The sequence below is a fragment of the Capra hircus genome, chromosome 13 (assembly GCF_001704415.2).
Source record: "Capra hircus breed San Clemente chromosome 13, ASM170441v1, whole genome shotgun sequence".
Classification (NCBI taxonomy): domain Eukaryota; kingdom Metazoa; phylum Chordata; class Mammalia; order Artiodactyla; family Bovidae; genus Capra; species Capra hircus.
Window position 1 is genome coordinate 1,301,673 of NC_030820.1, and position 26,354 is coordinate 1,328,026.

General features: G+C 38.1%; 1 protein-coding gene across 2 annotated transcripts in view; it reads left to right on the forward strand.

Annotated features, from left to right (window-relative positions):
* Positions 1-26,354, forward strand: part of PLCB1 (phospholipase C beta 1) — an 863,926-nt gene that overhangs the window by 698,673 nt on the left and 138,899 nt on the right. For both annotated transcript variants that reach the window (XM_018056908.1, XM_018056909.1), the window contains exons 18-23: positions 378-502; positions 5,650-5,804; positions 10,630-10,794; positions 12,505-12,604; positions 13,400-13,504; positions 14,514-14,623. In XM_018056908.1, the coding sequence (XP_017912397.1) occupies positions 378-502; positions 5,650-5,804; positions 10,630-10,794; positions 12,505-12,604; positions 13,400-13,504; positions 14,514-14,623 (760 nt within the window). The remainder of the gene's footprint in view (positions 1-377; positions 503-5,649; positions 5,805-10,629; positions 10,795-12,504; positions 12,605-13,399; positions 13,505-14,513; positions 14,624-26,354) is intronic.

The following is a 26,354-nucleotide window of genomic DNA, read 5'->3' on the forward strand; positions in this document are numbered from 1 at the left end:
CAGTTCATGCTATCTGCTTCTGCCAAGCACAATATCATCCTGTCCCATGATTTGCTCCATTCGGATTTCCTTTTATGTCCTTAATCACTAGGCCAGTCCTTAATAATCTCCAAAAAATTGCATTGACTCAACCATTTTTGCTGCTTCATTAGTTTTTACCCACAAGGCTCTGCAAAGATGATGCTCCATTTGTATTATAAAAGCACATTTATTCTGTTTATTCAGAAAGCTTTTTACATATTTTACTCACTAGTTCAATGAGATCATCCATCTTTAATTCATTTCCCCCTCAGAGAAAGATGGGAAGCAGCTTCTCAGTTGGTATTATTGGCTAATTCTTTTTGTAATTGTATTCACTACTTAACATGATGGCCCAGATATAACAAAATGCAGCTTAGCAGGATATATCCAAAGGGAACACGCGTGGATTCATCTAACTATATGCCTCAGCTTTTCTGGAATGCAGGCTGCCAAATGGTTGCCCTTAATTTCCAAACAGTGGGTAAGTCACACAGTATTCATTTCCATCCTACAAAAGCCACATCTCCAAGTGCCTGAAAATCATCCTAAGGAGGAGAAAGACTGCCAGACTGGATTGAATAAACAAACAAAATACATTTTCATAAAGAAAATATCACTACGAAAAAGGCAAATTTTGAATATTGAGGAATTATCTCTGATAGTTTATAGATGTCTTTACTTAGATTTGTTTTACTTATTTTCAAACATTAGAAGTAATACACATTTATTCTAAAAAAATATTATAAATTCAAAATAAGTATAAAGAAAATAATAAAACTTCCAGGAATGTTACCACTCAGAGATTCTCTCAACATTGTTAACTTCTGGCTTTGTGATCTGTATTTTGGCAATGCATATACATGCTTTTTCACTTAATACCTTATTAACATATATATCTTCATATATATTTATTATATGGAAACATGAATTTTAATAGCTATATATTAAGTACATCTCAGAATTAACTAAAGCACACTTCCTATCACTGAACTTTAGGACATTTTTTTTCTGCTATAAATAATGCCCTGAGAACAGGCTGAAATATAAATTGTCACGTTTATCTCCTAATGTTCTTTTGGAAAAGTTCCTAAAATAGAATTAAGTGAAAGTTTTAAGAGCCTTTGTACAATGCCAATTTGTACATCAAAAATGCGGCACGAGATTTCTTCTCAATCAGCAATGTATGGTATGTTTTTCCCTCACATTTGTGTTCTTGGTTAAGTATTATTATTAAATAATGGTAATAATTCAGACAAATATCTCCTTGTTCTTTTTCGTTTCATTTCTTTGAGTGTTGAAGTTGAGCATTGTAAGTTTGTGTTTTTATTTTTGTTGTTAAGTCACTAAGTCTGCAACTCTTGGCAGCCCCATGGACTGCAGAACCCCAGGCTGTCCTCCACTCTCCTCACTGTCCACTGTCCTCCACTATCTCTGGGAGTTTGCTCAAATTCAAATTCATCATAGTCAGTGATGCTACCTAACCATCTCCTCCTCTGCTCCCCTTCTCCTTTAGCCTTCAATCTTCCCCAGCATCAGGGTCTTTTGCATTGAGTCAGCTCCTCCATCAGGTGGCCAAAGTATTGGAGCTTCAGCTTCAGCATCAGTCCTTCCAATGAATATTCAGGACTGATTTTCTTTAGGATTGACTGGGTTGGTGTCCTTGCAGTCCAAAGGACTCTCAGTTCTTTGGCCCTCAGCCTTCTTTATGGTCCAACTCTCACATCCATACATGACTACTGTAAAAACCATAGCTTTGACTGTAGGACATTTGTCGGCAAAGTACTGTCTCTGCTTTTGAATATGCTGTCTAGGTTTGTCATAGTTTTCCTTCCAAGGAACAAGCATATTTTAATTTCACGGCTGCAGTCACCATCTATAGTGATTTTGGAGCCCAAGAAAAGCAAATATGTCTCTGCTTCCACTTTTTCCCCTTTTATTTACCATGAATTGATGGGACTGGATGCCATGATCTTAGTTTTTGAATGTTGAGCTTCAAGCCAGCCTTTTCAGTCTTCTTTTTCACTTTCATCAAGAAGCTCTTTAGTTCCTCTTCACTTTCTGCCAGTAGAGTGATATCGTTTGCATATCTGAGGCTGTTGCTATTTGTCCCAGCAATTCTGACTCCAGCTTGTCATTCATCCAGCCTGACATTCCACATGATGTACTCTGCATATACTTTAAATAAGCAGGATGACAATATACAGCTTCGTACTTCTTTCCCAAATTTGAACCAGTGAGTTTCCATGACTGATTCTAACTGTTGCTTCTCGACCTACATACAGGTTTCTCAAGAGATAAGATAGTCTGGTATTGCCCATTTTTTTTAAGAATTTTCCAGTTTGCTGTGATCCACACAGTCTAAGGCTTCAGCATAGTCATTGAAGCAGGAGTAGGTGTTTTTCTGGAATTCTCTTGTTTTCTCTATGATCCAATAAATGTTGACACTTTGATCTCTGGTTCCTCTGCCTTTTCTAAACCCAGCTGGTACATCTGAAGGTTCTCAGTTCACATACTGCCGAAGCCTAGCTTGAAGGATTTTGAGCATAAACAGACTAGCATGTGAAACGAGCACAGTAGTACAGTAGTTTGAACATTCTTTGGCATTGCCCTTCTTTGGGATTGGAATGAAAACTGACCTTTTCTAGTCCTCTGGCCACTGCTTAGTTTTCCATATTTGTTGACATATTGAGTGCAGCACTTTAACAGCATCCTCTTTTAGGATTTGACATAGCTTACCTGGGATGCCATTACGACCACTAGCTTTGTTCATAGTAATGCTTCCAAAGGCCCACTTCACTTCACATTCCAGGATGTCTGGCTCTAGGTGAGTGATCACACCATCGTGGTTTTCCAGGTCATTAAGACCTGTTTTCTACAGTTCTTCTGTGTATTCTTGCTACCTCTTCTTAATCTCTTCTGCTTCTCTTAGGTCCTTACCACTTCTGTCCTTCATTGTGCCCATCCTTGCATGAAATATTCCCTTGATATTTCCAGTTTTCTTGAAGAGATCGCTAGTCTTCCTCATTCTATTGTTTTCCTCTGTTTCTTTGCATACTTCATTTAAGAAGGCCTTCTTATCTCTCCTTGCCATTGTCTGGAACTCTCCTTTCATTGGGTATATCTTTCCTTTCTCCTTTGTCTTTTGCTTCACTTCTTTCCTCAGCTGTTTATAAAGCCTGCTAGACAACCACTTTGCCTTCTTGCATTTCTTTTTCTTTGGGATGATTTTAGTCACTGCCTCCTGAATAGTGTTATGAACCATTGTCCTTAGTTCTTCAAGCACTGTCTACCAGATGTAATCCCTTGAATCTATCCATCCCCTCCACTGTATAACCATGAGGGATTTGATTTATGTCATACCTGAATGGCCTCATGGTTTTCCCTACACTTTTCAATTTAAGTCTGAATTTTGCAATAAGGAACTGATGATCTGAGCCACAGTCAGTTCCAGGTCTTGTTTTTGCTGACTCTCTAGAGCTTCTCCATCTTTGGCTGCAAAGTATACCATCAATCTGATTTCTGTATTGACCATCTGGTGATGTCCATGTGTAGAATCCTCTTGTGTTGTTGGAAAAGGGTGTTTGCTATGACCAGTGTATTCTCTTGGCAAAACTCTTTTAGCCTTTGACCTTTACCTTTTGTACTCCAAAGCCAAACTTGCCTGTTACTCCAGGTATCTCTTGACTTCCTACTTCTGCACTGCAACCCCCTATGATGGAATGATATGATTTTTATTTTTGCATTTCTGCTTTTATTCAGGACTGCTGTCAATTTTTCTGTTCATTTATAGCCGTACTTTTAATATAAAAGTCATGTTGTCTTATTTGGGGGGACAGATGAGATCAGATTGATTAATGTTTTATTTTATGGAATCTTAGTTTACTCTCACAATTACAAGCTCCACATCTGAAACTCAATCCATGCTTACTCCCATTTCTTTCATAGTTTCTTTTTCACATGTAATTTAACCCTTTCATCTACACAGATTTAGTTTTCATGTATAATCTTGGTAAGAGACCAGTCTTTTATACTAGAGGTTGTCTTTTTCATTGTTAATTTGGGTTCATTTTTTCAATTTATAAGTCTTCTCCATTAATAAATTGTTTACCTTCCTGGAGCCAATAACCTTGTTATTATTATAATGTTTAATAATATGGTTTAATATGTGGAAAATGAAATTCTCCTTTTCTATTACCATTCAGTGTTTCTTTGCCTTGGACTGGCTGTTCTAAAATAATATTAACTAATACTATTAAGAATCATCTTGACACTTCATTTGATACTAATGAGAATTTCACATCATGATGCCAATGAGTAGATGCTGGCTGTGACTTTGAGACAGTCTTTTACACACTAAAGGAATCTACTCTTGGCCTAAATGACAACACTGGTTTTAGGAATTTATGTTGAATATTATTAAATGTCCCTTTGGCATCTATCAGGGTGATCATATGTCCATTTCTTCTTTGTGAGAAATGTGATAAATTTTATTAATATATCTCCTAATATGTAAGTATCCTTTTGTTCCTGAGAAAAATTCTACTTGCTTATGTATTGTTTTTTAGAAAATATGACTTGGCAATTAATTTTTAGGCTTTTGAAGTTAATTTTTTCAAGCTTAAATTTGGTAGTTTATCCAATTTTGGTAGCACAGTCATAATAACTTATGAAATGATAAATAAAACTTCACTTTTTTTCCCTGCTCTAAAAATGACTTGTTACATGAAACTTTGAAATAGTTCTACTGTCACTTCTTTATTGTCCATCTAAATAGAGATGAGTCGTAACTCAGACAGTCTGGAACAAATTGATAGCTTCTCAAATTCATTATGACTTTAAAGCTTGTTTGTTTAGCTCTAGCAATTGCAAATAATGTAGACATTTATTTCATATATTGATCAAGTCTTAGCAAACTTTGACCAGGAATCTTTGTCCATTAGAAACGGGTCAATGAGTGATTAGTAATCAAACAAATAAAAAAAATTAAAGGAAAACCTTTTTCCTATAAATTAAAAAAAGAATTATAGTATCTACTGTGGGTTAAGTATGAAGAAGTCTATCCTCAAAAACAAGGATTGGAGATTTAAACTTTCTGAAGGGTATCTTAGTAAGAATTATCAAAAGGCTTTTCCAATAAACATATTTTCTGACCTAGAAAATTCACTCCTAAGAGAATCGTTAATGATATCTTCAAAGATTTCACCACAACAATGTGGTAAAATCAAAACATTATATGTAATGATAAAAATTTGGAAGAGACATAAATATGTCCAGAGTGGGGCCTGGTATAATCTGTGTTTGGGTATATTTATCCAAAAGTATTTTATACAGTTATTAAAATTAAAGCAGATGAATATTTAATGAAATGGACATACTGCAAATAATTTATATATTCAAATATATGAATATGTTTTAAAAAGAAAAACAGAATATACACCAACCTGTTGGCAGTCGTTTACCTCTGAATTTGGAGATGACAGCTTGGTTTTTTTTTCTTATCTGTTTCCTAAGTTTCTATAATAAGTCTTTCTTCTTAAAGAGGGAGCAGAAGTGTACTGTAATAAAATCTTATGTTCTTGCTCCAAATGTAAATACAGTCCCAGTAAGGTTTGTGTCTTTTATTCACAGACCTGGCTATGCAGATAAACATGGGGATGTATGAATACAATGGGAAGAGTGGCTACAGGCTGAAGCCGGAGTTCATGAGGAGACCTGACAAGCACTTTGATCCATTCACAGAAGGCATCGTGGATGGCATAGTGGCCAACACTTTATCTGTTAAGGTATATTCATCCCATCACACAACTGTACCCAGCAAATGTCTTCAACAACACCTATTTTGTGTAAAGCAGTTTAGTCATTAAGCGTTTACTTCCCAGTAAAGTCTTCACTTCCTTTGTATTTTTTTTAATTTGAAGACTGAATTCATATTAAAAGTTTTCAAAAGGTATATGCACAAGATGCCCCACTTTTAATGGGCTAAAAATTAGATCCAAAATCAGTGAAGCAAGTTGCTGAGATTCACCATGGCTAGTCCTTTCTTTAGGTGCAAAGATCCTACAGAGAAATGTACCACGAAAACTCGTGTGTGTGTGTGTGTGTGTGCGCGCGCGCGCGCGCACATGCACTTAGTTACTCAGTCGTGTCCGCCTCTTTGCAAACCCATGGACTGTAGGCTACCAGACTCCTCTGTCTATGGGTTTCTCCAGGCAAGAATATGGAGAGGGGATTCCCTTCTCCAGGGGATCTTCCCGACCCAGGGATCAAACCCAGATCTCCTGCATTACAGGTGGATTTTTTATTGTCTTAGCCACCAGGAAAGCCAAAACCACAAAAATTAGTGACTCATATTGGAGAAATCTGGTCTTCCCTCCCACTGTTAGTTTTAGAAAAATAGCCACACTGAGAAAAATTAGAAAAAATAAAGATATTCTCTAAATAAATTATTAAATATTGAATAAAAGTTCTCCAATTACCATAGCATGGCTTTTGAAAATCTATCAGAGTATTCAGGAATTTATAACACATAATGAGTAACGATATTAAGGCCTTCCCTCATGGCTTAAATACAAGAATCACATCATTAAACATACATCTGACCCTCAAAAAATTAATTGCAAATGATTTCTGCAGTCTTTGAAATTGATTTTACAGGCGACACAGGGTATTATTTTAGCTGTGAGAAAATATACTATAAATGGGAAATCATTTTTATAAAAAACTTTTTACGTGAACCTTATAAGCCATTGGTTGTTGTAGCTAAGTTTCATTTACTTTTTAAAAGTTCCATTTCTTTTCTGTTTAACTGGATAATTGCAGCACTAAGAAACCTTTTTAATAAAGCATAAATGCAATTTTCCAATTGCATATAAAAAAATGTGTTAAAAAAGTACTCTATATAGTCCACGAGGTCACAAAGAGATATGACTTAGTGACTAAATAATAACAATAACAATTTCACTAATTTATATCTATTCTAAGCTTGTTGAACCCTTTTTTACTTTAAAATTTATGTTACACCAGAGATTAAAAATAAAGTTGCACTGGAGTGTCTCTCAATGATATCATTTGAAATTATTTCACCCCATATATCTGCCAAGTGGAGTTGGCAGAATTAGAGCTTCAAGATTATATTTAGTTTAGGAAATTGTTTTCAGCAAAGGATGTTTAATTCCTGTCAAGTTTGATTAAGATAAACTCAGACATCACTCACAGATAAAATGCTGTTTAAGAATTGTTGTTAACTATAGTTGTAGTCAGGTCAAACTGATAGTAATATTTTATCAAAATAATCTTTTGTCCTTGTTTGCCGATTCATCTCATTTTATATGTTTGCTTTGCTGTTTATTCTTTCTTGAAAATTCTACCATGACAGTGTAAGTGATTATAGACAATCACATAGAGAAACTGGGGAAAACAGTTGAGTCCCAGACAGGTGTACACTGCTGCCCGAGTCTGGAGTGGAGACACTGCTCTGGAGATGTCAGTGTCCTCTGAAAGGACAGGCCATAATGCCTCAGAGACCCTGCAGAGAATCCTGCCTTCACCATGACGGCTGGAGCCAAAATGCAGCTCACATGACCCAGTATTGCCTTTGTTTCGATCCCCTGACATAGACTTTATAATGCCAGAGTAGACCTCTGAGCTCTGGGTTCCATGATCCTGTTTTACTGATGAGAACATTGAGGCTCAGTGTTATTAATTTAGTTAAGACGTCTGTTTTAATCAAAATCTTGAGCATATTGTCACTTCCCTGGGGGACCAGTGGTTAAGATTCCACACTGCCAATGCAGGGAGTGCGGGTTCAATCACTGGGTGGAGAACTAAGATCCACATGCTGGGCAGGTAAAGATAAAAACAAGGAAAAGAAAAAATTTAAACTCAATTCTAAAAAATCTTAAGCACACACCATCTTTGATGCATCTGAATTCCCAGCATGACTCATTTAACTTGGAAGTTTCAAACCTGCTATAAAATGTCTGCTCATTGTTCTCATGTAGAACCTCAAAGGAAACACAGAGATTGTTCCTTGCAGGACTCATGCACTCAGGCACAGAGAACATTCAGGAGAAATGCATTTTCCCAGGGTAAATGCGGACACCCTCCTCCTCATAACTTTCTTTCTAACTTGTGTGGCATCTCTAACCACATCAGCGTGCAGCTGCCTTTGGCCTCCCCAGTCGCCATGGCCATCCCCAGGCCGCCGTTGTGTCTGTTTCCAGCCCACCACCATCTTGGTGATTCTGTCTCCTTTCACCGACTGGAGCTCAGAAAGTGAAGCTTTGTCAATCAGATAACACAGATCACTGAGTCTGCTCCACCAACACTTGATTTCCACGTTTCCGTCTCTGTTGTTAAAGCAGAAGGACATTGTGTCTGTCTCCATTAACTTTTTTTTTTTAATTTTTATTTTTACTTTATTTTACTTTACAATACTGTATTGGTTTTGCCATACATTGACATGAATCCACCATGGGTGTACATGCAATCCCAAACATGAACCCCCCTCCCACCTCCCTCCCCCCAACATCCCTCTGTGTCATCCCCGTGCACCAGCCCCAAGCATGCTGTATCCTGCATCGGACATAGACTGGTGATTCAATTCTTACATGATAGTATACATGTTTCAATGCCATTCTCCCAAATCATCCCACCCTCTCCCTCTCCCTCTGAGTCCAAAAGTCCGCTATACACATCTGTGCCTCCTACACTGTTGGTGGGAATGCAAACTAGTACAACCACTATGGAAAACAGTGTGGAGATTCCTTAAAAAATTGCAAATAGAACTGCCATATGATCCATTAACTTTTATAACATTCGAGAACCTCTCAGATTCTGAAAATTATGAATGTATAGTTATAAAATCTCATTTAATTCCACAATATTCATTAGCTTTATATCTAGGCAAAGGATACCACAATCATGTGGATGGTTAACCAGTGCGGTTAGGAGTGATAATAAACTGAGTTTAATAGTTTAAAATTGGTATTTGTTTTTACTTTTATCATTATTGTGGCTTTTTATTAAACTGTAACAACTTTGAGAATTGGAGTAGCATGGTATTATAACTACTCTCTCAAGTTGAATTTTATGAACAAGATTTTTTTTTTAAATGCTAAACTTTCTACTATGCTATGTGTTAAATTTGTACTCTTAAGCAACCTTTTAATTTCATCTACAACCACAGTTCAACATCAGTCCTTCCAATGAATATTCAGGACTGATTTCTTTTAGGATGGACTGGTTGGATCTCCTTGCAGTCCAAGGGACTCTCAAGGGTCTTCTCCAACACCACACTTCAAAAGCATCAATTCTTCAGTGCTCAGCTTTCTTTATAGTCCAACTCTCACATCCATACATGACCACTGGAAAAACCATAGCCTTGATTAGACGGACCTTTGTTGGCAAAGTAATGTCTCTGCTTTTGAATGTGCTGTCTAGGTTGGTCATAACTTTCCTTCCAAGTAGTAAGCGTCTTTTAATTTCATTTCATTTTCATTTTCATTTTGGAACCCCCAAAAATAAAGTCAGCCACTGTTTTCACTGTCCCCATCTAGTTGCCATGAAGTGATGGGATCAGATGCCATGATCTTAGTTTTCTGAATGCTGAATTTTAAGCCAACTTTTTCACTCTCCTCTTTCACTTTCATCAAGAGGCTCTTTAGTTCTTCACTTTCTGCCATAAGGGTGGTGTCATCTGCATATCTGAGGTTACTGATATTTCTCCCGGCAGTCTTGATTCCAGCTGTGCTTCATCCAGCCCAGCGTTTCTCATGATGTACTCTGCATAGAAGTTAAATAAGCAGGGTGACAATATACAACCTTGGCATACTCCTTTCCTATTTGGAACCAGTCTGTTGTTCCATGTCCAGTTCTAACAGTTGCTTCCTGACCTGCATACAGATTTCTCAAGAGGCAAGTCAGGTGGTCTGGTCTGATGTTGAAGGACTGAGGTTGAAGCTGAAACTCCAAAACTTTGGCCACCTGATGCGAAGAGCTGACTCATTTGGAAAGACCCTGATGCTGGGAAAGATTAAAGGTGGGAGGAGAAGGGGACAACAGAGGATGAGATGGTTGAATGGCACCACCGACTCAATGGACATGAGTTTGAGTAAACTCTGGGAGTTCTTGATGGACAGGGAGGCCTGGTGTGCTGCAGTCCATGGGGTCACAAAGAGTCAGACACAACTGAGCGACTGAATTGAATTGAACTGAACTGAACAATCATGCTAAATTGAGAATTTTTTTTCTCTTATGAAGTTATTAAGTATTAGAAAAATCCTTATATTCAGTTGGCTCTAAAAATCAACCTTTAACTTTTAATAGATAGTATGTCTCAAATATAAAAGCCATAATCTCAAGCTTTCATGCTTGTTCATGTATTTCACCCTATACAACTTTGTCTTATTAATTAACCCTTAACCCTGGCATTATCATTATTCTTCTAACAATTCTTTAACCAGAAAGGAAATAATATTTGTACTGTTGTTTCTGTTTTACTTTGATTATTGCTCAATATTCATCATTAGCATTTGTCCCTCTCAGAAGTTTTCTCTTGTATAATTGTTATTCATTTTTTAGAGGTTTTTTTTTTTTTTAACTTTCTAGATTATTTCAGGTCAGTTTCTCTCTGATAAGAAAGTCGGGACTTACGTGGAAGTGGATATGTTTGGTTTGCCTGTGGACACAAGGAGGAAGGCATTGAAGACCAAAACATCACAAGGAAACGCTGTAAATCCCATCTGGGAAGAAGAACCCATTGTATTCAAAAAGGTTGGTCTTGTGTTCTTCACGTCAGATGTTAATGCATCTTCTAGGTGTTTTATGACTTCCCTGGTAGCTCAGACGGTAAAGTGTCTGCCTACAATGTGGGAGACCTGGGTTCAATCCCTGGGTCAGGAAGATCTCCTGGAGAAGGAAATGACAGCCCACTCCAGTATTCTTGCCTGGAGAATCCCATGGACGGAGGAGCCTGATAGGCTATAGTCCATGGAGTCGCAAAGAGTCACTTTCAGGTGTTTTATACTGGAAAAAATATGAAATGAGGACTTACTTATTGTTTCATTTGGGAATTTACACATTAATAATATAATAGCATTTTCAAAACCATCTTGAAAACTTCAAAATTTCTGTGAATTGCTTGTTTGGATTTTTCATAATTATGAATCAATTAATTCTAGGATACCTCATTTGGAAGACCAGAATAATATGTAATTTTAACTCATAGCCTCTCATAATACAAGTGATAAATGATATGTCTTCACTATAATTCCAATGAAGTAGAGTGGTAAATAGGGAGTAATATGGTAGCCAAGAGAAAGGAAGTCCATGCTTCCTTTAAAAAAGCATAGCAATTAAACTCCCTGGAATCTCCAACCACTGGTGTTGGTCTTTGTAACCTGTCTGGATTCTATCTGATAGTTAATACCTTTCACATTTGACTTGTCTTTCCCTCTCCTTTCACAAAAAAACAGATCTTTTTCACTTCTTTTTTAAATAAAAAGGAAGACATTAAATGCAGTGGAAAGTAGAGCGCACTCTTATCACTTTGCTTTTATCTAACCAAAATATCTACAAAGGCAGTCTTCTGCAAAGGGGGTATCCTATCTGTGGTAAAGATCTCTATACTCCAGCTTTTTTTGTCTTATGTTAATTGGATTTAGTTATACTTAAAGTTATAAGACTTTAGTCTTATAAGCATTCTTATATGAGTATTTTCTAATATACTGAAAACATTTAGAAAATACCTAACCCATTGAAAGTAGTCAATAAATGTTAGTTTTCTTATGTTCCAAAGAAATACATATTTAAGGTATAATTGGCCTCATGGTCTTGACATGTTGATATAGTATAGCTGCATATGTACTCCAGATGTTTTACACTGAGAGAAAAAAAAGTAAGCAATTTTTTCTTTTTAAGTTGCTCAATCTTGTCCAACTCTTTGCGACCACATGGACTATAGCCTACTAGACAGGCTCCTCCATCCATGGGATTTTCCAGGCAAGAGTACTACTTATGGCTAATTTGGGAATTTACAAATAAATAAAGTAATCTCATTTTGAAAGCTATCCTTGAAAGCTACTTTATAATTTTTGCATTTGCTCTGAAATACAAAGGTAGTTTGCTTTGAAAATATAATAGTGAATGCTCAAACTGTGATTAAACCATTAACTCACAGTATTTAAATGTAGAACTTTTGTCATTTCTGCCTTGAGAATGTTCATGTCAAAAGAAAATGGTCTGTTTGTTGAACAGATTCCTCATTTTGAAAAGGTGATAAAACACAGATGAAGCCGTATCTCTGGAAATCCTTCTCTTTTTGAAAATCTAAATTATAGAGCAGTAACTTAACTTTTTATCAATTTGCTCAGCAGAAACTTCTACTTGGATTTGGAAAAGTAGGGCCTGTTTGAATATTACCTTTCTAATTCTTTCTGGGAGTCACTCCTTCTTGTAACCACATGTATTCTTAATGTCCTATAGGTGGTTCTTCCTTCGCTAGCCTGTCTGAGGATAGCAGTTTATGAAGAAGGAGGTAAATTTATTGGTCACCGAATCTTGCCAGTACAAGCAATTCGGCCAGGTATGGATAGCATTGTGGGAAACTTTTTAGCAGAGTTGTAAAGAAAATCATCACTGCCTTATAAGATTATTAAAGAACAATATAGGAAGCTATTTGTTGTTTTGGTGTTTTACTCTGTAAAAAGGATTATAGGATTATATATTTAAACCTGGCAATATTATGTTTTTGTGATGCGCTATGACTACTAGGCCAGTCAACTCTTGCCAGATGTTATGTGTAACAAACTACCTGAAAATTAAAAGGCTTACAAGAGGTGTTTCATCTTCGTGCTCACAGGTCTGTGGAGTGGTAGGGCTTGGTGAGGTTTGGCTGTGCAACTGTGCTTGAGGCTGTGGGCTTCCCACACCTGCTCACTTAGGGGCTCCAGGTGAAGAAGCAGTTGCACTCCCAGGCATCTCATGGCAGCCCAGTGGGATGCACGCTTGTATCTGCAAGTGTGTGTGAAGACTCTGCTTGTACACATCTAACATCCCATTGTCCAAACAGGCTAACCCCCAAATCAAGAAATCATATACAGGATACAAATTTGGACTGATAATTCAGTCTATGACACATGGTTTCAAATTCTCTCTTGTGGGGAAAAACATGGTTGGAAAGGGAGAAAAAAAATCAGAGTCAACATTATTTTCCTGTTTGATGAGAAAAATAATACCCTATCACTCAAGAGCATATGATTAAGATGAGGTAGAAGTAAGCTGTTGGTCATCCAGAGTTACCTGAAATAAGTACTCCGATCGAGTAGATGTTTTGCATTATAAGAAACTATGATGCACAGTATCATGTCACCCCCCCCAGGCTATCACTACATCTGTCTGAGGAACGAGAGGAACCAGCCTCTGATGCTGCCAGCCCTCTTTGTCTACATAGAGGTGAAGGACTATGTCCCAGACACATATGCAGGTAAACCACCTAACCTGGAAGGATATCTCCATCTGGGGTCATCCATATTTTTGTGACTCAGTGGAAAGAAAACTGGACTAAACAAAGGCAAGAGAGTGTGACCTCAGAATCACCTCTGTTTGTATGCATGTTTAGAAGTAATTCATCAAACCTTTGTAAATAAATTTTAGTTTAAATCTCAATAAACTATTGAGCATTTTTATCCATTGGTAATATTATTCTCATGAGTTCAGTACTGTGTAGTATCAGGTAGCTGATATACAGACCTACTATCTAGGTCTGTGCAGTGAATTTGCCTTCAGCCAGTTTTAGAATCCTGACCTTTTCTATGAGTGAAATCGTAAACTATAGAAATTAACTTATGATGATGTCAGCCTGGAATCATACATTTAAATTCTTGTGGTGCCAAGGTACCTGAGTGGAAGATCCTGGGAAGTGGTGGAGACTATGGCAGTCTTGGAGCGGGTGTCCAATCTGAAGACGACAGCCATAACTCATTCCAGCTAGACAGCATCATGTTCAAATGATACCCATATTGCCAAATCATTGGGTTGTTTCAACAGTCCATAAAGCAGCTTTTGTTATGGGAAATGTCTCCCCTGTGAATCACCAGTGTGGGAAACAGGACAAATTTATGGGCCGTTTCTGAATTGGATGAAATGCTCAAATAAAACTTAAAAATTTGGAGCACTGACACATCCTGAGTTGGAGCTTGTCCAGTTTGACTCAGAGATGACCTTTGAGTTCTCTCTTCCTGAGGTTCAGCCAGTGGACTCTTGTCCATTTCCAAAGTGTTGGCTGGATAAGTAGATAGTTATATGGGTATATGGAAAGATAGAAGATGGATGGTGAATCAGTAAATGGATGGACAAGTAGAGAGATGATGAACAAATACATGGATGGATGGGTGATTGGATGGGTGGATGGAGGGATGGATGGATAGACTGATTCATGGTGGATAATCAGTATCTCCAGGACCATCAATCTAAAATGTCTCTTTCCTATTTAGACGTGATTGAAGCTTTGTCAAATCCAATCCGATATGTGAATCTGATGGAGCAGAGAGCTAAACAACTGGCTGCTTTGACCCTGGAAGATGAAGAAGAAGTGAAGAAAGAGGTGAGAGGGTTGTTCTAGTCTTGTGTGTGGCATGAAGCATGATTTCCGAATCTTGTTGCTAGCTTTTCCTACATAACTTCACCCTCAGGAAAGGAAAAGAGAACACTGGAAAACCACTTTGGTGGAGTTGAGCCTCATCTCCCAAAACATCTAGAAGATACCCTGAATTTTTCATATTTCATTCTCTTTTGGCATTCTGTGGCCACCACCAGCATCGTCTTTTGTGACCACATTAAACAGTAGACATCTTGCTGTTTCAGGGGAAATTTTCTAGATCATTTCATGTTGATTAAAGGTGAATAAAACATGTAGAAAAGAAGTTGATCATCAAGTCATTTGTTGTTTTCTTTTGTCTTTAAAGTGCAGGGTTTTCAAAGCGCTTTTGTGATTTCTTACAGTACCAAAGTTACTTAACACAGTACCTGTTGTGTAGTATAGGCTGCAAAGTGGCAACTATTATTACTGTATATTTCTGTATTATAATATATATTCCCAAAATAATTGGTGTGTTATTCTAAATTAGATGCCACAATGCAAACAATAAGTAAGAAAGAGCTTAGAAATATTAGAAGTGAAGTTTAAAAATATGAAGTTTCCTCAAGATCCTGGTGAATTTGCCTTGTCATCTGATTGACTTAGTCACTAATCAATGAGTTGAATAAAATTTTTGATGTGTTTATTTTAAGAGAAAATATGAAGTTTCCATGTAGACCGAAAAATTTCATGATTATTGGGGATGACATAAACACTATAAATAGTGATAAAAACTAGCTATTTTCATACTTCACTTGAATATTCAGAGGATAGATTCAGGGAAACAGATGAGAAAATTGGAGAATTATCAGTATAGGAAAAAACCTTGAAAATTGTTTGGATGACTTTAATAGCAAGTCTACTCAAGTTGATATTACTAAATCAGCTTTTTCTTATTCCAAAAGAATAAAGAAACCTAGGCTTGTCACAGAAAATTTTTTAAATGGAAATGAGAAATGAAAAATCCCAAATACATCACCTTTAATCCAAACACCCAAGCCAGACAGAGATAACACTGTACATGCGTGCACGCATGTGTGCTAAGTCACTTCAGTCGTGTCTGACTCTTTGCAACCCTATGGACTGTAGCCCTGCCAGGTTCCTCTGTCCATGCGATTCTCCATACAAGATTACTGGAGTGGGTAGCCATTTCCTCCTCTTAGAGATCCTCCCGACCCAGGGACCGAACCCATGTCTCTTATGTCTCTTGCATTGGCAGGTGGGTTCTTTACCACTAGTGGCACCTGGGACACCCAACACTGTACATATAGGGTGTACATGCAGCTAGTCTTTTTATGCACAATTAGTACTTTTTCATCTAATGGGATAATATTCACAATCTGTGTTTTAACCTTTTATTTTCACTTAATGCAAACAGTTCCATGTCATAAAATATTCTATGACATGACTTTTAATAACTTTGTAATCTTCCATTACATAGCTGCACATTATCTTTCTAATCTCTATTATTGGATGTTTTGAATACTTTAATATTTTAAATAGATCTTCAGTAAACATCATATAAGTATGTTTTATAGCACATTTATGATTATTTCTTCGTTTATTTTGTATAGAACTTTAGAAATTTGTGATCTAAGATGTCGAGTTAATTGAACATGAGAGAAAATGAAAGGAAAAAAAGAAAAATATGGTTTTCCCTGGTAGTCCAGTGGTTGAGAATCTGCCTTGCAATGCAGGGGACACAGGTTTTATCTCTGGTCAGAAAACTAAGATCCCACATACCTGAGGAGCAATTAAGCCTGTGTTCCACAACTAGAGAGTCCATGCACTGCAGTGAAAGATCTTTCATGTCACAATGAAGATCCTGCATGTCAAATAAATAAATATTCTTTAAAAAAGAAAAATAATGTCAAAATAAAAATTTTTCAGGCTCTTATTTACACTGCAAGCATCATATTCTATAGAACCAATAAATATATTGTCCTGTTTGATGAAATTTAAAGTTAGCCTGGAAAGTTTCATAAATAATATTTTTCTTTGTATGCAGAAAATGGAGTTACAGGGAAATTTTACACTTCTGGAAAAGTACATCTAACAGTAGACATGAATTACTTCCAACGTTGTATATTTGACACCTATGCTTAGCATATGTTTCTTTTTCATATGTTAAAAGCCACTTAGCTTTTACCTGTCTGTAAAGCTTTTCCTTGTATACCTGTGGCCAATTCATGTTGTTGCTGTGCTGTGCTTAGTTGCTCAGTTGTGTCCAACTTTTTGCAACCCCGTGGACTGTAGCCTGCCAAGCTCCTCTGTGCATGGGGATTCCCCAGGCAAGAATACTGGAGTAGTTTGTTAGGCCCTCCTCCAGGGCATCTTCCCAACCCAGGGATCAAATCCAGGTCTCCCACATTGCAGATGGATTCTTTACTGTCTGAGCCACCAGGGAAGCCCAAGAATACGGGAGTGGGTTGCCTATCCCTTCTTCAGGGATCTTCATGATCCAGGAATCGAACCAGGGTCTCTTGCTTTGCAGGCAGATTCTTTACCAGCTGAGCTACCAGGGAAGCCCAGTTCATGTTGATGTATGGCAAAAACCATCACAATATTGTAAAGTAATTATCCTGCAATTAAATAAATTAATTAATTTTTTAAAAAACTGAATAAAAAAACACCACTTAAAAAAAAAAGACACCACCAGTTAGGCCTACTGCTTGAATTTGAGCAGTTAGTCTGAGCACTCACTGCTTGGCTGGTCCAGAGAGCACAGAGAGAGCAAGCATGTCATCCATGCTCTAAGCAGATTTTGCTGGTACCAGCCCAGAGTTCCTTTGCAGGGCTGCTGCAGGGTGGGCTGAAAACAGCTCACAGCCGCACATTTCTCCAGAAGCCTGGCCTAGGCTGATAGGAACTGCCTTGCTTGGGGATGTCTAGCAGATTCTTCTTTCAAGGAGGTGACTGTATCCTGTGACTGTCGCATGTAGAATAACAGCCCAGGTCTTTCACTGCTGGATGGGCACCTTCAATGCTGCAGTTCAAGCTCCCATGCCCCACCCCACCCCCCACGCTATAGGATCAGGCTGAGGCTAGACTCCAGCTGAAACCACTCTGGGTTTATCTTGTTTCCCTGTCTCAGCCTGTTTTCTTTACTTCCCTGCAGTTCTCGCCTGAGAACATCCTCTCAACTTATCACGCAGACAAGAATCCCAAGTACAATTCTGCCAATAAGGAATCCCACAATGCTAAATAGCTGCTGTTTTAGAATTAAAGATTGAATACGCTTTCTGATTTTTTTTGTTTGTTTGGGAACTAGAATTTAAATGTTTGACAATAGTTACATCTTTAATTTCAGTGTTTCTTCAAAGATAATAGTGTTTTTTTTTTCTTTGTAATGGCCTTTGAAAAGATTAAGACTAGAGATTTCAGGGAATTTCTTGTTTTGCTCATATAAACCCCAATATGAAATTAAAGGCTCTCCTTAGATATCAATGGGTTTCCAAGTTCTGAAACTCTTTTCTATTCTACTGACTTTAACTTAATAACATATTTCATAAAATATAATTCACAGTAAAGATAATTTATGGAGATATAATTAGATTACTATTAAGCCTTCTCTAATTAGAAAATAGGAATCTCTTTAATCAACTGGATGCAGTTTATTTTCTAAAAAAAATAGGTATTTAAAGAAAGCATTTTCAGATAAAATTATGTTTTGCTACTATTTCAAAACAATACTTTCTATATCATCGACTTGTACCTAGATATTGGCCATCTTCTCCAAGGAGTAAGCTCTGACTTGAAGAGATTTCAAGACACCACCAATTTCAGCTTATATAATGTAGCAATAGAGGTAAAAGCCTTGTAATGAAACAGAGACCATTTCTCTAATGAGAAAAATGTCACTTTGCAGAGTAGGAGACCTAAGGCCTTTGAGACTGCAGATCTTTTACGTCACTGTCCTTTCAAAGCATATAAAAAAGCGATTTGGATTCCACGTATGTGTGATATCATGTGATTTTCTATTTTTTCTGTCTTACTTAACTAAAAAGTGATACAAATGAACTTATTCACAAAACAGAAATAGACCCACAGAGGTAGAAAACAAACTTATGGTTACCAAACAGAAAGGGAGGCGGGACAAATTAGGAGTTTAGGATTAACAGATACACACAACTATATATAAAATAGATAGACAACACAATAGCAAACAGAACTGTAACAGCCTATAATGGAAAAGAATCTGAAATATGCATGTATATAATTGAATGCTTTACTGTAAGCCTGAAACCAACACAACATTGTAAATCAACTATACTTTGATTTTTTGAAAAAATAAAAGCTATTTGTGGAGAATGTAACAGTAATGGATACAAGAATACAGAAGTAGAATTTTAGGTCAACATTACTTTCGTTTCTCGTCTAAAATGATGGTCATAAGGATTTTCAGTAAATGTATACTGTTGGTTACACGCAAATAATATTTGAACATTTTCAGTTTTAGAAATAATTTTAGAAACATTGAATCGCATAAATTTCACATTGAATTGCATAAATTTGACATGGTCCTGTAGAAAATACATTTATTTTTTTCCTTTGAAATGTCTAAACCCTTAACTGACCTCATTTCTAAAGCTCAAGAAGAAAAATTATTTGCCCTTACCATATAATGCTGGGAGAAAAATGGCATTTCACACCTTTGAACACCAGCATGCCCTTTATCTTGTCTTGCAATAATGTAAGTTTGTTGAACGAGGCCACTGAAAAGAAGTAACTATGGTTTTCTCAAAAGAAAATTCTATCTAGGACATGGCAGACACTGGAGACACTATTTTAGCAGCAAAGACTTTTTTAGTATAATCCTTTTAACTTGGTAGTTATAAAGGTCATTTCTATTTGAAAATGAAAGACATTATTGAACTATAAAATATTCCCAGAATTGTAATAGTCTAATAAATTATCTTCATAAGTAATTGACAAACCAAAAAAGTAGGAAATTTTAAAATTCCCCCATTGCTTTGAACAATAGACATTTGTTTCAGATCATGTGAAAAAAATATATATAGTTACATATATATATAATTCCAGTATATAATTGGAAATTAAGGAATAATAGATTTGAGTTGCTGAATTTATTTTGTCTCTTTTAAAGTCATAAATCAGGATCGTGGGTGAGTAAAGTCGTAGAAAGTTACCTAATCTGAGTCATTACAAGGCTTTATAATATTTTTAGTTACTTCTCTAAATAAAATGGTGTATAAAAATTTTAAAACATAATAAAGAAACAAAAAGTCCTCTCAGTAATCTTGCAGCTCAGGTTAACATTTTTGGTGGTCATCATTGTAGCACATTTTCTATGAATGTATAGTATTCCTTTATAAAAGTTCTTAATTAAAGATAAATTTTCCACAGCTCTACCAGTTTAATGTGGTTATTAGAGATGACTAGTGAGCTCAGATGGTAAAGTGTCTGCCTACAATGCAGAAGACCTGGGTTCAATCCCTGGGTTGGGAAGATCCTCTGGAGAAGGAAATGGCAACCCACTCTAGTACTCTTGCCTGGAAAATTCCATGGCTGGAGGAGCCTGGTAGACTGCAGTCCATGGGGTGGCTAAGGACTGAGCAACTTCACTTTCACTTTTCACTTGCATGCATTGGAGAAGGAAATGGCAACCCACTCCAGTGTTCTTGCCTGGAGAATCCCAGGGACGGTGGAGCCTGGTGGGCTGCCCTCTGTTCTTTCACTATTCCATCTGACTTTTGATGCATTTAAAAGTAGGCTGCAAATATTAACATACATCATCCCTTCAGTGCTTTAGAACACATACATCAGGGTACAGGTTTTAGAAATGTAGGGCAGATACATAATCTAATTTTACTCAGGCAAGATAAACTTAAGATACCAATTGTACAGATATTTAAGAAAGCTCTTTCTTAAGGGAAAGACTGGTTTTGATGTAGCCACTTCCACTGCCTGAATTAATCCTGAGTGGACTAGATCTCTATATGGTGAAATTATGAGCTTGACCTAAATATTCTAGAGACACTAATGACTTTGCCCTTGCCGTCACCCATCCGGCATCCGAATGAAGATAGTATTACCCTAACAATGACATGGAAGGCACTGTGTTTTTTTTAATTTTTTTAATTAATTGATTTATTTTAATTGGAGGCTAATTAATTTTGTATTTTTAGATGACTCAGGCAGAACCCCAACACCACCAATAGCCCAGTCACACATCTGGTATTTGGAAAACCTTTTACTTTACCATAAGAACCTCCTCACTAAATTCCCTAAATCCTAGTTCTCTATTGCTTCATCGTCAGACCCAATTTTTAATGCCTGGGACTGAAGTCTTTTTAGCTAACATTCCACGTAGCCTTTCCTCCTTCTCTAAAACTTGTAAAAATGGTCTTTCTAGTTATATTTCTTGCTGATCCACTTATGTTATATTTTAAGGTTTTTCTGTTCATATTGGAAATAGGAAGGATACAAATATTTTTTATAAAATCTTGGCTTTAAAAACATCTACTATTTCATGTTTTTAAAGAAAAAATAGTGTAATGCTTCCACTTGGTCACTGGAGCTGTAACTCATTTTTCTCTACTCACCTAAGCAAAATTTAGTGCAACTGAAATAAACTTCTGAAACTTCTTTCCTTGAAAATTTAATTGATCCCAAGAGTCCTGCCATTAAATTGAGAAAATATTTCTAGTTCTTTTGTTGCTATTGTAATTTCCAGTGCAGTGAGAAAGGATTGCAGGTTTATTTCATTCTAACTCATGAAAAAGAAGATTTGGACTGGGGAGAAATAAAGTCACAAGTATTGCCTTCCACTTATGCTTGTGAGTGGAGCAAGGGATCTGTTTTTGGCATTTCATCTCATGTGAATTATTAAACCTTTCAATGATATTGGAAATTATAGTATTGTACTGGGGTCCCCCCCAATTCTTGTGTTTAGCTGCTTTATTTAACATTTTTAATACACAAATGATTTTTTACTGCAACAGAGTAAGCTCTTTGAGAATAATGTTTACATTTATACATCTCTGTATCTCATCAATAGAGTAAGTTACTATTATGGTTGCTTAAGTTGCTCTTAACAGAATAGAGGGTGAACTAATGCAGTAGAAAAACCTAGACTTTAGACTGTAACATATATTCAAACATTAATGCCCCTGTTAACAGTGTGGCTTCCAGCAAGTTACTAATGACTTTTAACAAAGTCTTAATAAAGACACTTACTATGACCAACCTAGATAGCATATTCAAAAGCAGAGACATTACTTTGCCGACAAAGGTCCATCTAGTCAAGGCTATGGTTTTCCCAGTGGTCATGTATGGATGCGAGAGTTGGACTGTGAAGAAAGCTGAGCGCCAAAGAATTGATGCTTTTGAACTGTGGTGTTGGAGAAGACTCTTGAGAGTCCCTTGGACTGCAAGGAGATCCAACCAGCCCATTCTAAAGGAGATCAGCCCTGGGTGTTCTTTGGAAGGAATGATGCTAAAGCTGAAACTCCAGTACTTTGGCCACCTCATGCGATGAGTTGACTCATTGGAAAAACTCTGATGCTGGGAGGGATTGGGGGCAGGAGGAAAAGGGGATGACAGAGGATGAGATGGCTGGATGGCATCACCCACTCGATGGATGTGAGTTTGAGTGAACTCTGGGAGTTGGTGATGGACAGGGAGGCCTGGCGTGCTGCAATTCATGGAACCGCAAAGAGTCGGACACGACTGAGCGACTGAAATGAACTGAACTGAACTGAATGCCCCTGATGGTTTGAGCAAGCTATGGGAGATGGTGAAGGACAGGGAAGCCTGCATGCTTCAGCCCACGGGATCGCAGAGTCGGACACGACTGAGCGACTGAACAACTAATCTCTGCCGTCTGATGGAGTTGAACTACCTCCCCTGATGGCTGAGATGAAGCTGGCATATGTGGCAGTGTCTGGCACACGGTGATCTACAGTCGCTTCTACGATCAGTCTTCATCAGGGAGATACCAATTCAAATCTGTATATACTGCCCTTCGTTGGCAACATATTTTAAGCATCAGTCTGATGCTTATGCCACTATAAATTCTCACTAAGCTTATAATCAGTTTCCAGGAAACCCTAAGAGGTCTCTGACCAGAGTAAGTCTACACAAGGGGCCTCGAGTCCTTAGCGTTCAGTGTTCTGCCCTTTGCTGGCCCCATGAGGAAAGTGGGCGGGGACCGCAGGCAGGTGGCCCCGCCCCCTCGGTTTCCAGCCGTCGTGTGGGCCCACAGCTGACTCCGGCGATTGAAATCTGGGCGAGCTCTCTCCTCCGAGCGCAGGGCCCAGGTGCGCAGCTTCTCATCCAAAAGCACTCTGAGGATGAGCTTGTTTGGCTTCTCGGTGGTTTTAAGATGGGAGACACCTGACAAAAATGCAGTTTTCCAACTTTCCTGGAAGCCCGGGCTGAAAGCAGCCGCTGCTCTAAGCGGCTCCTTCTCCAGGTCTGGGCACAGCCTCGCTTCGGCCTGTGGCATTCCATCTCGTCTGCTTTGCTCATTTCCATAATTTCTATCAACTGCTTGTTACATGCGAGGGGCCCCACGTGACCCTGGGATTATGTATGCGATGCAGCCTGCCCTGCCTGGAGCAGGACCCCCTGACCAAGCGTTTATCCAGAGCTTGCCCCAAATCCAGCTCCAGGCTTTGACGATCTCTTGATCCTCAGTTGTAACTACAAAATTTTTGTCAGTTATATTTCCTCAACGTTAATCTGCTTTTTTTTTTAATCTGTTTATTTTTCAGCTGTGCTGGGTCTTCCTTGTTGCACACGGGCTTTCTCTAGTTGCAAGGGGTGGGGGCTTCGCTTCGTTGTCCTGTATCTGGGACCCACTGTGGTGGCTTCCCCAGAGCACCGGCTCCTGGGCGCGTGAGCTCAGTCATTGCGGTGCACAGGCTTAGTTGCTCCAAGGAATATATCTTCCTAGATCAGGGATCCAACCAGTGTCCCTTCCATTGCAAGGTGGATTCTTAAGAGAAAGCCAACATGTATCTGCTTTTTAAAAAATGTCTTTGAATTCATACATTATATCAATTTCTGGAATGTAAGGGCTTTGGACACACCCTTGATAAGCAGAGGTTTCTATTTCCTGCATCTCAACTAGAGTTAATTATTGAACTTGATTTCCCAAGGGCACGCATCTCCATGGAATACTTGCAAACTGGATATAGGTGAAATAGCCTTCTGCGTTCATTTTGAATATGCCTCCAGCCTGAGTGCCCCTGACACTCCTCCTAATTGCCAAAAAGCAGCCACACATGATTGCCTTCATGGAAACTGACTTCCCACTACCTCCATTCTTTGCTCCATCAAAATTGTCCTCCTACCTGTCTTCCTCCAGACGGCTGGTATCAGCCAGCTGTCATACCGGAAAAAATCGTTTATTCCCCACATGGTTCCAGAAACCTGCCCGGATATAAACAGGTTCCAGATTGCCCATGGAACAGAGCACCTTCTGTCCCTACTTCCCAGGTGGCTGAGTTTGATGACTGTGGAGACTCCCTACAACTGGGAGGCGGAAGAGTTTCCCTCACAGTATTCAAGCCAGAGGACAAAGCTGGGGGTAACTTTGCTGATGACCCAGTCCTCTTTCCAGCACTCCCTTTACTTCAGCTCTCTTCTGTGCAATGTAAATACACTTTCTCTAGGAATTTTGTGGTCAAACATCTCTGATACTTCATTCTTCTCAAGTGTCTCCTGCAAACCCAGTGACTACAGGACCAAGGCAGGTAAATGAGTAAGATGGAATTGTGCTAAAGGAGCAGAAACTCCTCTGTTCTCACCCAGATTGACATTGCAGGTCCAGTGGTGCCCTATATGATTTTTCAAGTGAAGTAGGAAATCCATTTTATTAAGGTAAAATCTCCTTCATTTTAAAATCTGGCAACACTTAGCATTTCCATGCACTCTAGGAACCATAATCCTTCAGGTTGCAGTCTCTTGCTGAACAAAAAATATGCAATCCCCTCCTGAGCATCATGATTCTAATGAGAATTTTCCTGATGGATGTAACTGAATAACACAAACACACCAGAACTTCCCCATTCGCAGCAGCTGTCTTTCAGAAGCCAGCGTTCTGTATCATGAGATCCACAGGCCTAGGCTCTTGCCTCCCTGCCCCATCGTCACCACTGACCCCAGCACATCTCTTGCACCTCAGCGTCACAGCTCTGAGCAGAGCAGGCTGTGGTAGGTAAACAGGGATTGTTCACTGAATTAAAATAAGTTCGCCATCCATCACCAAAAGCAGTGTTGGAGCATGTTTTAAAGATGCTTTGGGGGGACAGATTAAAAGCCACTTGTATGGCAAAAACCATTACAACATTGTAAAGTAATTAGCCTCCAATTAAAATAAATTTTAAAAAGCCACTTGTTACAATGAGAGTAATTATTTTCATTCTCATCTTACATTTTCTAAAAATGCTATTGTAAGACAACCTGCTTTCTGTAATTACATGACAAAATATCATAACATTGGGCTCCAAATGACTTCTGGCCATTTCCTAATTATATTTTTAATGATACTACAAAGTAGAGCATTGGGGTAGCCTCATTGTCAGGAAAATCTGCCCTGAACTCAGAAGGTAATTCTGAGAAAAGAACTGTAGAACCCCAGAAAGCACCACTGAGATGGTACATAATTATGGAGGCAACTGTTTTATTAAGATCAACATTTATTCATCAAACATTAAATGTTTGCTCTACACAGTGCATAGCAGACTAGCTGCTACAGGGAATGCAGTAGAGATTTCATAGAAAGTGAAAGTGAAGTCATTCAGTCGTGTCCGACTCTTCGCGACCCTGTGGACTGTAGCCTACCAGGCTCCTCCATCCATGGGATTTTCCAGGCAAGAATACTGGAGTGGGTTGCCATTGCCTTCTCCAGGAGATCTTCCCCACCCAGGGATCGAACCCAGGTCTCCTACATTGTAGACAGACCATCTCAGCCACCAGGGAAGTCTCGAGATTTCATAGGTGTTAATGTATTTGTTACTATTATTCATTAGTAGTGTTATATAAGCTTAAATGTTTTGTCTCTTTAACATGCACATATATGCTCTGTGCCAGGAATTATTCTAAGCACTTTATAAATAGTAACTTATTTGATTCTCTAAACAACATTACAGTGTAGATAATATTATAATCCCCAGTACATATTGAGTTGGCCAAGAAGTTTGTTTTTTTTGTAAGGTGTTTCAAAAATGCAAATGAACTTTTTGGCCAGTCCAATACATATTCTCATCAATAAACATGAGAAAAATGAGTGGCAGACAGTTAAGTGACTTGCTCAATATCACACCATTAATAAGTGGCAGAGCCTGATAGCCCAGATAAGTCTGACTCTAAAATCAATGCTTATAACCACTGTCAATTGGTTACTGCTGCATAACAAATAGTCCTCCAATTTAGTGGCTTACAACATCAACTGCTTATTATTGTTCATGAGTCATTTGGTTAGCTGCGCAGTTCTGTTGATCCGGACTAGTCTCAGCTCATCTGAGCTGGACTCACTTAAGTTTCCATGGTCAGCTTGGGGCTGCCTGGTCCAGGATGTCCTTGCCTATGTGACTCAGCTCACCTTCACGTGGATTCTCATGCTCCATGACTATAGCAGGAGTCTGAGAAAGAGAAGGAACATTTGCACATGGCTTTTCAATCCATTGCTTACATTAAGTTTGCTACTCTTTCATCTGACCAAAGCAAA